Consider the following 15,321-nt stretch of genomic DNA (forward strand, 5'->3'; position numbering starts at 1 on the left):
TAGCAAAGCTGGTCTTGAATTTTCTTTTGAAAAATATTAAATGGAACTAGAAACAGATCCTAAAATGTAGAGAAATCATTTGTTTTCCTGTTACTCCATCAGCCATGGCTAACTGTACATATATATGGGGGTAAAGAAGTAAATGTCAGTGCATGTGTTAGGGCTCCTTCTTCGCAGTGCTCCCAACCACCTCCTTGATAATATTCTCCATGAATCTTACTCAGGAGGAATCATATTTACAATGGAGGACAATGGCTGGCTATGTGTGTTAGATGGCTGCTTTTTCATCCATTTATATCTCAGTTTCATTTTCTTAGTCACCTAGAAGAAACTTCAAAACTCATTCAAAACTCAAAACCAGGGCCTGGACTAGGGTAAGGCAAGCAAGGCAGCCAGGCCATAAAATCTAAGGAGGCACCCACTCTCAGATGCTGATCCTGCCTTTTTAGGGCCTGCTTGAATTTTGCACCCTAGGCTCTCACTCCTAAGGAGGCATGTACTCTCTAGGTTATGCAAGTGACCTATGTCACCCATCTGGAAGCTGGGGTCAGACAACACTTGTGTTGGGGATGTGTACCCTGGTGCAGGCAGGGGAAGTAGACAGGAGACCTAGGTTCCAGTCCCCTCTTTGCCACTTTTGCCACATTTCATAAAAATCTAAAACACCAGTAATTATATAAAACACTATCACTTTATGTGCCATTAAGAAAAAAAGGCTACTCAGTAAACTATGACATAATGGCCTAATGACAGTCCTGTAAGATACAAGAAGTGGTCCAACTAGCCTCTCACAGCTTTGGATTTTTTCATTTATAGAGAGGGATTAGCCAATTTCTCCTGCCTTCCATTTAGTCACTTGGCATTGGATATGCAATCCTTTTGCACATAGCTCATTCTTAAGAAAACATATATCTAGCTTTATATACTTGTGTGTAGCTTTTCTTTATTAAAAGTACTTAGCTGCTACTTTACAAACAAAACACAAAACAAAACTGAAATTGCATCATTCCTCCAATGACAAATATTTGCTTTATCGATATCAAATTCATGCCCCATGCTCTATTTCCTTGACTCTTTGTGTAACTGTGTAAACAATAACTTTGCTTCAGTGCCAAATCACAGTGTAACCTTTTTGAAGTCATCTCAATCATCAATTACACTCAACACAGGCATTACGAACAATGCACCTAGCACAGCTGAAGGGCTGCAAACAGCAGGAGCTGAAAGCGAGGAGGTGCCTCCACAGGGAATGGCATGTGCATTACAACCACTGCCTGGCCAGCAGCAGTTTCGAAGGTGCTGCCCCACCAGCTGTCATGGTCACGGATTCAGACAGGTAATCAAGTCACAAGACCGCTTGGCTTTAATCTAGCACCACCTTTACTTAGCTTTATAGTAGGAATGAGACAGGAAGTACAGTGTGCACAGTATCTGCTGTGTCATAGGGAGGCCAGCAACTACCTGTGACACCGGGGCTGGGCCTCCTTCTGCCCAGCGGGGACACACGTGGTAGCTAGAGGGAAGGGGTATGGTCTGCTTGGACTGGGAGAAGCCACGGCCTTATTTCCTCGTGGCCTCTGCTGCTCCAGGCCCAAGGCCCAAGGCCACAAGCTTTCCCAGTCCCGGGGCAGGTCCAGGAATCTAGAGCCACACAGTCATCAAGAAAGATAATCCACCTCAGATGTAGAGCAACCCACACTTTTCTTAACTTCTTATGTTTCCAAGAAAAAGATGCTGTAAGAAGGTAAGTTTGCAGTTGGTTGTTGTCCCAGGAAGGTGAACAGGAGAACATTCCAGCCTAACTTTCAGGTACCACTGGCTACAAAATACACCCTGATCCCAGGGCCATTAAAATGGGAAGGGTACACCTCGGAAAAACTGAAATGTCTTTATGTATTATTGTAACTGCCAACGCCAGTGGCCACAACTGAAAGGGGGATAACTTTAAGGGGACAGTCTCTCACGTTCCTGCTCAGCTCTCAAATCTCAATGCAAACCTCTGACTTTAATGTGTGTGAGCTGCAGGAGTTTTAAAATGGCCATGCAATCACCATCAAACTGAGGCACACATGCCTCCTGGGCATGTCATGGAGGCCCAGACAGCTTAAGTAGCAGAGTTTCTGGGTCGTCTGTGCCCCTGGGGCATAGTCAGGGACACAGTACATGAGTCTGAAAGTTTTGGTTAGCTTCTGAAGTTGCAAATAATTACAGTTTACAGTCATCATTTTTGACCCCTTGGTATATGCCAAGTACTTTGCATATATTATCTCATTTAATTGACACAATAACCCTGTGAGGTAAGCATTACTCTTCCCACTTTACAGATGAGGAAATATTGCTGGTAAGTGGTGTCACTGGGATTTGAACCCAGGCAGTCTGCTTCAGGATTCACACTCTTAACCACCATGCACACCATCTCTCACCCAGTCACTGTCTCACATCAGAGTCAATGCCAGTAATAAATGGTTACTTGATTCCAGGAGTAACATTAGGTCCCTTCAAATCACATCCAGGAAATTAAAAAAATAATACTTTTGTTAGTCGTTAGGGGAGGATGCAATATGAAGAGGGAGATGACTCCATAATGTGGCTTCAGAAACATACTGGCCTTCTCAAATAAAAACAGTGACTACAGCTCAGTGTGTGCCATCTGATGGAGACAGTGTGTTACGGACTGAACTGTGTCACACCAAAACTCATAGGTTGAAGCCCTAGCCCCCATTGCCTCAAAATGTAACTATATTTGGAGAGGGGCCTTTAAAGAAGTAATTAACATTAATGAGGTCATTAGGATGAGTCCTAATCCAGAATTAACCAGTGCCTTAATAAGAAGAGATTAGGACACAGACCCACAGACCATGTGAAGAGGCAGGAAGAAGACGGTGAAGGGTAGCAGAATGCTCCACCCCCAAAATATGCCTCTTTAGCATAAGGATTATTTTGAGCTGATAATTTTTTAAGAAACTGCAGACACAGGAGAAGCTCTGAAAACAGTATAAGTTTAGTCAAGAAAATTTACATTAGAAAGGGGACAGTACCAGGAAGAGATTTATCAGAGAGAAGTTTTTCTCCCGAGAGACCTACCTACAGGGCAGGGCAAACTTTGTTACCAGACAATTACTCTTCTAAAACATTCTGGTGAACTGCCTTCTTGCCTTTGAAGTCCCAGACCTCTATCCCTTTTCCTTAGCTCAGGATGGTACATGAACTGCAATCATCTGGCCACCTTTTGAGTCACTTATCTTTATAGGGCTCCTGGACAAGTGTATGTAGACGTACATAACTAAAGCCTTTTTTTCCCTGCTGTTAGTCTGTCTTTTATTACAGGGGGGCCTCAGCTGAAGGCCTAGAAGGAAAGAAGAAAGTTATTTTTCCTCCTCTACAAGCCAAGAAGAGAGGCCCTTAGAAGAAACCAACCTGTTGACACCTTGATTTGGGGTTTCTAGCCTTCAGAACTGAGAAAATTAATTTCTGTTGTTTAAGCCACCCAGTACTTTGTAATGGAAGCCTTAGCAGACTAATACACATGCTATGCATTTGTCACAACATTTCCTCTTTCTGGATGCAGGAAAACAATATTCCCCTGTCTCCATGCATTGGGATGATGTTCATGTGCCTAGTTGCAACAAAAGAAGTGTAAATTTTAAAAAAAATTGCATTCTTGGGCTGAAGCATTCAAGAGTAGGTGTTAATTTTCCACAGTCTCTCTCCTCCACTGCCATGGGACTATGGATACTACATGTCCTAGATCATGCAGTTACAAGATGGCAGAACTTCTGTCAGACAGGATCCCTGAGTGCCAGTGTGGAGTCAGGAATGCTACTAACCTGCTTTGGACACATAATGTGAGTAAGAAGTAAACTTTTTTTAAGCCACTAAGGCCTAAACCTTAAATCTGTGACTGCAGCACAGCCTAGCCTTACCTCACACACACAACTACCTCAGAAAAGCCAGGGCACCAAAACCAGATAACTCAGGGGTTCATATGCCATTAGGTGAAACCATATTAAATTTGTTTTTATAGGTAAAAAATGGTTAGGTATGAACAATTACATTTGTTCAACCTCTAATTGAATATATTTGCCAAAAAACCTTGGTACCAACAAGTCCTACCCCCCTAATTTACAAATAATACACCTGAGACCCACTTAGATTCACTGACTTGACAAAAGCCCAAAAACATGTTAGCAGAAAAGAACTGGACCCCAAGCCAGAAATCACATTACCTTTTGTGAAAGCCAGTTGGCAGTCTCTATTAAAATGTACATGTCAAATAGTAACCATGCTCTTTTTACACAGCAATTCCACCCCTACAACTGATTCACCAGCACTATCTGAACAGGTATGCAGAAATACACACATAAGTCAGAAGAGCTACTATGCTAGCACTATATGATTGTGAAATTTTAGAATACAAATGCCCACTCACAGGGAATTGGCTACATAAATTATGGTTCATCCATCTGCACTCAAATCCATACAGTTAAAAAGAAAGAGGCCAGTCTCTTTGCTCACACGAAATGATACCTAAGTCATATTGATAAAAACGAGAAAGGATAAGAAGATAAAGAAAATTACCACTCATAAAAAAATGTATCAATCTCCATACATGGAGGTGACTAAAGTACCTAACACTTAGTAGGTGCTTTTTGTCTCCCTACCTCCTCCCTCTTGCATATTGCTTGGATTATTATAAGTAAACTGCAAGCTTCCGCTCCCTTACCTGTAAAATCGAAAGGGGTAATACTTCCTTCAGAAGGTGCTGATAAGATTTTATGAGACTATGTCCATAAAGTGCTTAGAACAATGCTTAGCACATTGTAAGTGTTTGATACCCACCATTATGGTAACGATGATATTCATCTCTAGAACTGAAGAAACAGATTTCCTATAGTTTCTGTTGTATTTACTTCGGCTTTTTAAAATCTCTTTTAAAAAATTATGTAGTAAGAAAATATAATAAATCATCCTGCTTATTTCCCTTCCTGAAATTAATAAAAAGGCAATGTGTTTTAAAGCAGTGCTTGCCCCCAATAAACTCTAGTAATATTAGGCATTCCAGTATTTAATGCAGCTTCTAAGGACAAGTTCATTATTTAATTACCAAACTGATCAACTGTTTTCCTGAGAAGTTAATAACAGTCACTCCCAGGTAAATAGTTTATCAGCTATAATCTGAAGTACCTCCATGAGATGTGCAGCACACTTGGCCCTCTTCTATTGAGGGATCAGGTTGGGGCTTCTCCCCTATTCACTTCTGTAACAGACTGGTTATGCAAGGGTGTTTCATATGCACAGAAAAGACCTCTTCAGTAAGCACAGTCTAATTTAAAACAAGACTTTCTTTTTGAGGTTCTTCCCAGTGCATTCTAAGTATCAACTAAACCAGCCAGGCTTATTTCCACAGACCTTAAGCCTGAAAGATTTGTGTAGTTCTATAAACAGATTAGAATGAATTCAATTCCACCCACAGTTCTGATACAGTATCACTTCAGTCCACAGAAGCTCTGTGGAACCAAGTACAATCTAGACTGCAAAGAACTAGTGGGCTATCTAAGCTTGGCAAATTACTGCTACAGTGGATCCTAGAATTAAAGGTTCTTTTTGAGCTTTTTGTGGCAATGGAGGCGACAAGCTGTGTGGCTTGCTCACAGTTCCACAGCTGGGCCGAGGTACAGCTAGGGCTGGAACCCAAGGTCTGGTTTCCCAATGCATGCTCTTTCCACTGCTGGTGAACATTCTTCGGCTTTTGCGTCTTGGAAAGCCGAACAAAGTTAAAATAGCTCATTTAAGGTCAGAGGGGCAGTGAAACAGAACTAGCAATGCCGGCCCGCAGATGATAGAATCCCAGAGGGTGGATCCTCTGCTGCTCACCCACCTGCGAGCCCTGGGCATGCTTTTGTTGTCTCCCAACACACGGTTTAGGGGAAGAGTCTCTTCCAGGTTAGCACTACGTGTTTAACTTCAGATCCCACACGCGTCTGTTACTGTCAGAGCAGGCACGCCCCCCAGTGCTCTGACCTGGTGGCCTGCACAGGTTGCGGAGTGGATGTCCCCCGCTCGGGTTGGCAGGTTGTCTCGCAACCCTAGCAACTCGCAGCTGGCGCATGGCAATCATTGGCTGTGCTTCCTCCGAGGCTACTAGCAACCTGGAGACTGCAAACTGGTGTCAGACTGAGCTGAAGGAGAATTGATAGGCACCGCAGGTCTTGAGGGCACGCAGGCGCCTGTAGAAGGTTGAAGACCCCCTAGCCAAGCCTCACTTCCCTACTGTAACAGTTCAAGGGACAGCGTCTACTTGGTCCTAGTGACAAAGTAACACTTCAGGTGACACTCTGACGTCCGGCAGCTGCCCCCTTCCCCCCACCGTGTTCAAAGTGGCAGCTTGCCTGCGCAGCTTCCCGGGTGGATGAAACGCCCCTCCCTGCACGCGGACCTTTCTCACCCACACTTTCCTTCTCCCCGCGGCGTGAGACCCTTCTTTGCACCTACATTTTCCCACTCGGGGCAGGTGGTTTAAACCTCACGCTCCGTCTGTGCCCCCCAGCAAGCGCTGTCCCGGGAGTGCGTCGCTCAGGATCGCGGAGACCCCGGCGCCTAAGTGCGGACCCTGGGGCTTCCTGCGCCTGGACACCACCCCCGTGCCGCGCTGGAGCCGAAGGTGGTTTGCCTCCCGGGCGGGAAGGCAGCTACGCAGCCACTGGTAGCACGAGGAGGAAAACAGGAGGGCCGCGGCGGCGCAGAGACGGCGTGGGAAACTAGGGCGCAACAGGAGCCAGTGGAGCCGGCCCGACGTAGCCCTAGCTCCGGCTACCGCCAGGAAAAGCGCCGCTGCAGCCGCACAGCGCCGTAGAGACGCGGACGGCTGCCGGTGGTGGGCAATTGTTACTGTTCGGTATTATGAGCAGTACGCTTACACCGCCCCTCGAGGTGCTGCCCTCTTGGGAAAGAAGCATGGAGTTGGGCACCCGGACACGCAGAGACTAGGGGGTAAAAGAAAAGAAAAAAACCCTCTCCCAGCTGTGAGAGTGTCTGGAAAGAGGTGTTGGGGCAGCCCGGGGCCGGTGCCTGCGCACCTGTGCGACCAGCCCCGCCCGCCCCGCGCCCAGATGCCCGGCCGGGGGCCGGGGGCCGGCGGCGGGGGGACGGCCGGGAGCTGCACCCGTGCGCCCGCGGACTCCTCGCGCCGGGCTCACCTGGCAGGCGCTCGGCGGGCCGCGCTGCTGGTCCATGCCGGCGGCGGAGGGCTGCAGGGCCCCCGGCGGTGCCCGTGCCCCGCGCCGCAGCCCCGACCCGGGTCTCGCGCCCACGTGAAGGGTCTGGCTGCTCCGAGGGACTCTGGCCGCGAGCCTGAGCCTCTTAGCGCCTTCACTACCCAGGCACGTCCCGAGGCCGGCGGGTGCCTGGGTCCTAGCGCCCCTCCCGGAGTGCGGAGCCCGGGCTGAGCCCGCTTAGCGCCCCCCTAGCTGCTCCATTCCCCACAGCGCCCCTCCCACCCCTCGAGGGAAGTTGGATCTCCCTGGCACTGCGCCCCTAGGGACTCGGACACCGAGCTTCCTCCTCACCTTGCCCAGCCTTCTTCACTCTCTTCGCCTTGCGCCTCTACCTGCAAGAAAACACTGAAGGCTCAGATTTGCCTGCATTCCCTCAACTCAAATTCGTACACACTATTTCTAAAGAGATTCTAAAGTCAGAGATATTAGTCATTATTTATATAGTCATTATTTATATATTCAATGTATTATATATAATAAAGATCGTTCTTCCTCAAAGTAAGGGAGAACATTTGTATTTAAATGAATATGTAAATAGCACCCTATTATGTGTGTGGTTGGGGTGGGGATTCTTCAGTCTTGTTTGTGCAGAAGGTTTACCAACGTGAGTTAAGCCAGAGGTACTGCTCCCCTTCCTCTTCCCCTCCCAATCCGTCTTGGGAGCTGGAATCAAAGGTCTGCGCAGATACTACTATTTCAGACACTTTCAAAAAGTAATAAACTGCAACTAATTAAATGCCTGTGTTGTAAATGAGTCTGGCATCTTGCCCGTGGTTATTATCACACCTGCCCATACCTGGCTCCTTTAGGATGGAAGGATTTCTAACAAAGACCTAGAGAGCCCTTGCAATGACCCTTTCTTTCTCAGCTGCCCACTAGACTCAGTCAGTCCAGCCAAACCTAAGATCAACACCAGCAATCCTTTCCTGTTTTCTAATCCAGAGAGGCTGATGAGACTTCTAATGGCAGAAAGGGTAACAAGTCATTTTTAGAAGTAAAACCTAGTTCACAGTACATGGAGAGAGGCAAAGAGAAGGGAAACATTATCATCTTGGTGCTAGCCATACCTATAAAGACCAACAATAAGGCATGAGAGCAGTGTGGATGCGGCTTAACTAGTCTTTTTCTAAGGAGCTCAAACTATTTTCCTTCAAAAGCTCTCCTTGCTGTGTGGACAGACTCTAAGATGACCACCTGCTATCCCCACCTCTGGTGTTCATTCCTTTGTGAATCCCCTCCCCTTGGCGAGGGGGAACCTGTGACTAGCCTCCTATGCATAGAATATGGCAAAGGTGATAGGGTGTCACTTTGGAGATTATGCCCTCAAGCCAAGCAACTGAGGGTGCCTCTGGTCAAGAGCCAGTAAGAAAATGAGGTCCTTAGTGAAGCAAACTAAAAGGAACTAAGTACCACCAACAATTGAGCGAGCTTGAAAGTAAACTCTTCCCTAGTCAAGCCTTGAGGTGAGGTTGCAGCCCCAGCTAACACAAAGGACCCAGTAAAGCCATGCTCAGACTTCTGAAACACAGAAACTGTGATAACAAACTGGTGTTGTTTTAAGCCACCGAATTTAGGACAATGTGTTATGCACTCCCTTCATCCACAGATGGAAAAGTGAGGCAAGAGGCAGAAAAAAGTAAGGTTAGAAAACTAAGGTCAAATTAGCAGTATAATCCAGCATCGTATCACAGTCATACCCTTCTCAGGCCCTACGCAGGCAAGGAAAAGCAGACCAGTAAGACATCAAAAGGTGAAAAATCAAGTTCAGGTTGAGATTTGGTCAGGGGCAAAGCAACAGAAGAAGTATAAGAAAGTCTGAAGCAAAAGAAAAAGATGCTTTGAAAAACTCAGGGTAAACTGACCCAAGCAAAGAAGTACAAATGTTTTCAGAAAGAAAAAGTAAATAAATTAAAAGGAAAATAAGAAAGAGAAAAGCAATAATAGAGACAATGAGGAGAGGTTAAAGTCACCAAAGCTTTTGAATCCCTTTTCTAATCATTTATAAAAGAAAGACAAAAGCCATATGATTCCCTCATGCAGGTGTGGGGATTTTCCAGAAGAGCCGCTCAAGAAGTACGAGGAGGTTATCTGTGCACAGTACATGCCTGTGGCAACCCGCAGGTTGTCTATTGTTCCCAAGAAAATTGCATAAAAATAGATGGTGTCTCAAAACTATTAGTCAGAGTTCTGAGGGTTTGCACATATTTGTTAGATTTTTAAGTGTCAGTGGATGCCTAATATTTAAAAAATTCCTACTCCATCCCTGCTATAATACAGCAAAATTGAGCACAGCTCTTACCTCAGTGTACTTCCTGCCATGTACCTTGAAGGGTATTATGGAGCACTGTATGATTTTTAAAGAGAGGAAGAGAAGGAGAAAAGGAGGGAGAAAAAGGAAATGAAGGAAGGGGAAGGAAAGGGAAGGCAGAGGACAAAAAGCAGGAAAGGGAACTGAAGTGAAGGGGAAGAAAGAACAAAGGAAGCAAAGAAAAGAAGGAAAGAAGAAAAGGCAACCAAGAAAGGGCCCAACGCGCCCCCCCCCCACGAGTCCCCAGCCCAGCCGAGGGCAGAGTTTGGGAGGACTCAAGCAGCGGGGTGAAGCCCTGCTCCTACACTTCCCACTGCCTGCTGGACATCTCTGTGAGTCTCATCAGTGTTTCACAGTGGAAGTTTCTGAACAAGAAAGCATCATCTGCCGACCAAATCTGATTCCTAATGGTTAATGCTACTTACAACTCTATAAATTCAAACTACACCAATCTGGCTTTTCTCCCTCCCCTCCTCTCCTGCTCTTCGTAACAACCAGCCACCACTTCCACTAGAGTGTCACTGGCTGGTCCCTCCCTTTGCATCCCTGTTCCCAGGAGTGAAACACAGCCTGTTTGGGTCCCTGTTATCCCCCCCCAGACCAAGCCGTGAATAGCCAACACGGCCTGACTTAATTCGGAGATGCTCAAGTCCAGCCCATCCTCTGCTCATACCCATATCTCCCTCACCCAGATTTTACAGGACCTGAAAGTTCCTCAAAGTATTTTTTCCCTAATTGGTTCAACATTACTCTATCATAAAGCTTAAAACTGTAAATATTTCTATTTGTGCCTCTAAAACCTTCACAAGACTCTGTATCAAACACTCTCTTCTCTCTGAAGAGCATCTTAGACACTGTGTACTTAGGAAGAGTAGACGTTTCTGGGATAAGCAGAAATGGGCAGCAATTTCACAGCTTTGCCTACAGCCCGGCCCAGCTGCTTGGAATGTGAAAGGGAATCGGGGAGCTTCTGGCTGGCTCTTGGCTTTCCGGCCGCCCCAGACGTGCAGTACAATCTGCCTGTGCTAGGATTGTAACCCAACAAGCAGAGACATGGGAGAGGGAGAAAGTTGCTTTCTCATAGAAGGTAAATAGAAGCCCCAGCCCACAGGGCTGGAAGAGCAGCAGTACTGATGCCACGACTTTGGGTCCACTGATGAGGTGCCAACAAATGGGTGCACTATTTAGGTTCCTGTGAACATGTCATTGGTCATTCTTCTCTGAAGACTGGACTTTGAAGGCTGGTGCTTGCATGATTGCCACAGTATGAGAAACTGGTACAGTCTAGTGCTACCAGTGTTTGATAACTTCTGGACATATTTAGTCCACGGTTTGCCTTCCAAGATCATCAGTGTCACTGGTAATATAAGCAGTAAACTCCCCTGTAACTCTCCCAACCATATTACCTGGTGCCATCCCATTTTCACCATCCCTATCCCAAACCAAAGGATTACACAAACAGTACCTAACTGTCCTGGCCACAGAGGAACAGACTTCTAAGGGGCTACTTGCCATCACCTGTGGCCTCCCTCCCTCTAAACTGTAAGTAGATTCAGGATCTTAGAACCAATTTTTCCTAATCATAATAAAATCTCAGACAGAATCAACCAAAGGTAGTCTGAGGAAACTAAACACGCCTCCTACAGAGTTCTAGACCAGACAGTCTTCAGCTCGGATCCTTGTCCTCAGGGTGGTTTAAGATTAAAAAAAAAGAGAACTAGAAGGTTCAGCGTAAACCTGCAGATGTCACATGGATGGGCATTTGCCTTGTGGCCTGGATTTACAAATTTGCAAGGATTAAATATGGACTGGGAAGTTCAGCATTATCAGTAGGATATCCATCATTATTATTTATCAGCAGGCCATCAGAAGCATTAATGCTGAGAGCCTTGCATTTGTATCTGAAGAGAGGCCACGATGCCAAGTAGCTGCCATGCATCCCTTTAAGTATGATTGAGAGCGAGCCCTTTCCATCTTTACTGATACTTACACTACACCCCACATACCTAGCATCTATTTATCTGTCAAGGCATTTCTAACAAAGGCAAATTTGTTCAATTATATGCTCATTCATACACTCAACAATACTTTGAGCAACTACTATATACCAGGAGTGACTTTAGGTGCTGAGGTAGATGGTAAACAGCATGAACCCATACGGTTGTGATATGTACCTTCTAGTGGAAAGGAGACAGACAATTAACAAGAAAAAAAAAAGAAACAAAGAACCATTTTATCATGATCTGAAGATAATAAAGCAAATTACTGCAATAGAAAGAGACCTAAGGGGAGGCCACTATAAGTCTGGGAAGACCCAAACTAAAGGGAAGAGCCCTCTGGGAAATGATATTTGAACTGACATACAGATTACCCCCAGGGAGCTAGGAATGCAAAGATGTAGAGGAAGGGGATCCCAGAGAGAGAGAATAGCACATGCAAAATCCTCAAGGCAGGAACAAACTTGGTGAGGTCAAGGAAGAGACAGGCTAGTGTGGCCAGTGCAACAGGAAGGAAGCCATGTGATGGTCTTAAGCACAAAAGAACCATGGTATGATCTGATTTTTGAAAAGAGCACTATGGCGGCTGTGTGGCGAATCAGTTCAAGGGGAATAAGAATGGTAGCTGGTAGGGCAATAGCAGGCTATTAGAATAATCCAAGCAAGAGATGGTGGTGACGAGGGAGAAAGGAGTGCAGACTGATAGGAAGGTTGGGTTCAGGATGCATGCACCTTGAATATAAGGCTGGGAAGACTTAAAAGGGAGTGCACACAGGGAGTGCAGTGAGGAGAGAGAAGAACCTAGGTTTTGTGTCTAGGCAGTTGGGAGGATGGTGGTACCATTTACTGAGGTGGGGAAGGATGGGGGCAGAGCAGACAAGAATGCGTGGGGCATCAAGAGCCCTGCTTGGGCCTTGTTCAGGTCAAGCCTCTATTAGACATTTCAGTGAAGTTTTTAGGGAGGCAGTCGGGTCTATGTGTCTGGAGCTCAGAAGAAAGGTCAGAGCTGGAGCCGTAAATCTGGGAATCATTAGTGTATAGATGCTACCATAAGCCGTGGTGCTGGAGAGGGTCAGCTGAGGGGCCATGTAATCAGAAGGGAGAAGAGGGCAGAGACCACACTCTGGGCCTGCCAACTCCTACAGGTCAAGCAGAGGAGCAGGTGCCAAAAAGAGAATCAGGAGCTGTGGCTATATAATAGGAAGAACACCCCCCAAAAAGGATGAAACTATTCAAATGACTCATCCACTTATATGAAGAGCTAGAAAATGGAGAATTCCTGTAAGATTTTGTGCAAGGGATAGACATGGAGACCTGCAGATGATGAAGATAAATCTGGTGGTGGAAAGAAGCATGGGCTGGGGAAGACCGATGGGGGTAGAGAGATAATACTAACCCGGAAGCCGCTGAGGGCAGTGCGACACACAGCACTGCCATTAAGAACAGAGAGGAGGGGAAGAATAGGAGAGAAATTCACGATGGAATAGGACTTGGTGACTGATGGGCTGTGAGTGGGTGATTCGGATGCCAGTACCTCCTACTAGGACAGAGCAAGTGCTCTGAGGAACAGTTTTGCACACATTGGATCCGAGGTGCTCACGGAACACGCAGGAAAGATGTCTAGGAGGTAAAAGGAAATAGGTCTGCCAGTGAAGGGAAATGTTTGGGTTGGAGGTAAAAATTGAGGGATCATTAATATACAAGAGAAGAAGTTAAGAGTAGGAGTGGTCAGGATGTAGCCTCAAAGGCTTCCAAAGGGTGAACAGAGAGAGAATTGGACAAAGGAAACATCAGCAGATGGCCAGAAGGTAAGATTATGTCTCTTCCAGCCAGAGCTTGGTTCCAGTATGACTCTGTCCAGGCTCAAGCCATCAAAACTCTGAATGTGTTAAAGACTGTAAATGGAGACGCTTGTTCCCTAACAGAAGTAGCATTCTTACCGAAAAGGAAATACAGCTCTACACACACACCAGCAAAACCTGCAGCTGGAAATTTTTTCCTCCTTTAAAAAATGAGATGGAGGGAGGAGGGAAAAGCGAGTAAATTAAAAAACACTTCTATTTCCCAAATTTGTCTAACAATTAGGATGCATTTTAATCAAATTCTCACAACTCTAGCAGAGTTTTTTAAAGAGGGCAATATAGATAAATTAAGAAACCATTGTCCCTTAGATTCTGACGGACCCTTTCTTTTTCCCCATCTCCTCCTTCTCGACTTATTTTTTCCTCTCATTATGACTCCTAATGCTCATGTTAAAGACAAGAATGTCCTGATTAACAAAACCTCTGGGAATGAAGCAATTTCATAGCACAACTGCCTGTGTGTTAAAATCAGCCAGCTGCTTTCGTGAATCAGGTGGATCGGTGTCAACATGGATCATGCAGATCCTTATCCACATTTCTGAGAACTTCACCCCATGTTCAGTTCCTAGGGGTTAAAAAAAATAAGCAAGTGTGAATAAACGAACAAACCTCCTCACATACTTTCCATTTGTTTGCAAAGAGTTAAAGGCAAATAGTGCTGATTCTCCAAAAAGTTCTGCAGTCAGTGAGGTTTGTCTAGACAGCTCCCAGCCTCCCTCCAATCAAGACACTGCTTTGTGCCCTCCTGACCTCTTGTCCCTCTTCTCTAGGTGGAGGAAAGACCGTACCCACCCTCTGTGTTCACTCAGTGCATTAGGGCACTTTGGTGTGAATGTATCTGAGTCAAAATACTACCTCAGCTAGGAATTTACATTACAAGTCATTTACTCACTACCCACTTTCTTATTTATTTACTGGGTGATAGGGGGACCGAGGGATGTGGGGGAGGAGGATCATTGCCAGAGATAAAGGAAACAGGTAGGCGAGTCCTTCAGGACTCAGCTTACCAACTGGGAGACCTCCAGTGTACACAGGATGCCCTCTGTTTCTCCCATGGCAGACCAGGTTCCCCAGAGCCAGCACTAAGCCTGCAGTTTCCTAGTGTCCCATGTATGTAGTGCCTACCAAACTAAGCCCCTTGAGGGATGAGGTTCTATCTGCCTTATTTTAGATTCCCAGACACAAACAAAATTAGCACTCAATAAATGTTCACTGAATGAATAAATGAATGAATGAATTAAAGTTGGAATGTAAGAGTTATAATGTTGCTCATTGAAGTGCCTGGAAAAGGTTGAAAGATTGAAAGGAAAGACTTTTATCTTCTCAACACCATTAAAGGGCCTTTGTTCCCTGGGAAGTGCTAGAAACTTTGACCTAAATGGTACTAGAAGCAGAAAAACAAACAGGGTTATCACCTGCTTCTCCTGGGTCCAAGAATGTTAGCTCCTGACCCTAACTTGGGTTCTCCTAGCCTGAGACTCCCAGATGCACATTTTATGTTGCTTCTTGCTGTTGTTTAATCTTTCACAACATTCAGACAAATGTTTACTGGGGTATACCAAGCTCCTGGCACAGTGCTGAGCATCAAAGTTTCAACAAACCAATACAGCCCAGTCCCTGTGTTCACCAATCTTGCAATCCAGTTACTATTTGGTGACCTGTCTCAGCCAAAGGCTCCTCCACCATCCACCCATTCATCTATCCATCTAGATGGTTCCATGTTTCCTATTTGTTATAAATTTCTGAAAACATGAGTGTTTTGGAACACATTTGTTAAATGAAGACTTACTGTAGTTTGGGTTGTTTTGGAATCATAGAAATATTAAAGCTAAAAGGGACTGTGCTGAATAGTCTCTGTTTGCCCTTCCAGGTGAGCTCTT

The 15,321-nt window shown here is 45.6% G+C and overlaps 1 protein-coding gene across 4 annotated transcripts in view; it reads right to left on the reverse strand.

Moving 5' to 3' along the window:
• Window positions 1-7,648, reverse strand: part of PDE8B (phosphodiesterase 8B) — a 265,564-nt gene extending 257,916 nt beyond the window's left edge. For 2 of the 4 annotated variants that reach the window (XM_036914124.2, XM_036914122.2), the window contains exon 1: window positions 7,197-7,648. In XM_036914124.2, the coding sequence (XP_036770019.1) occupies window positions 7,197-7,232 (36 nt within the window). In that variant the 5' untranslated portion in view covers window positions 7,233-7,648. The remainder of the gene's footprint in view (window positions 1-7,196) is intronic. The other 2 variants (XM_036914127.2, XM_036914126.2) reach the window with 1 other exon arrangement.
• Between the last annotated feature and the right edge of the window lie 7,673 nt (window positions 7,649-15,321).

This window comes from Manis pentadactyla, chromosome 2 (genome assembly GCF_030020395.1).
Source record: "Manis pentadactyla isolate mManPen7 chromosome 2, mManPen7.hap1, whole genome shotgun sequence".
Lineage (NCBI taxonomy): Eukaryota > Metazoa > Chordata > Mammalia > Pholidota > Manidae > Manis > Manis pentadactyla.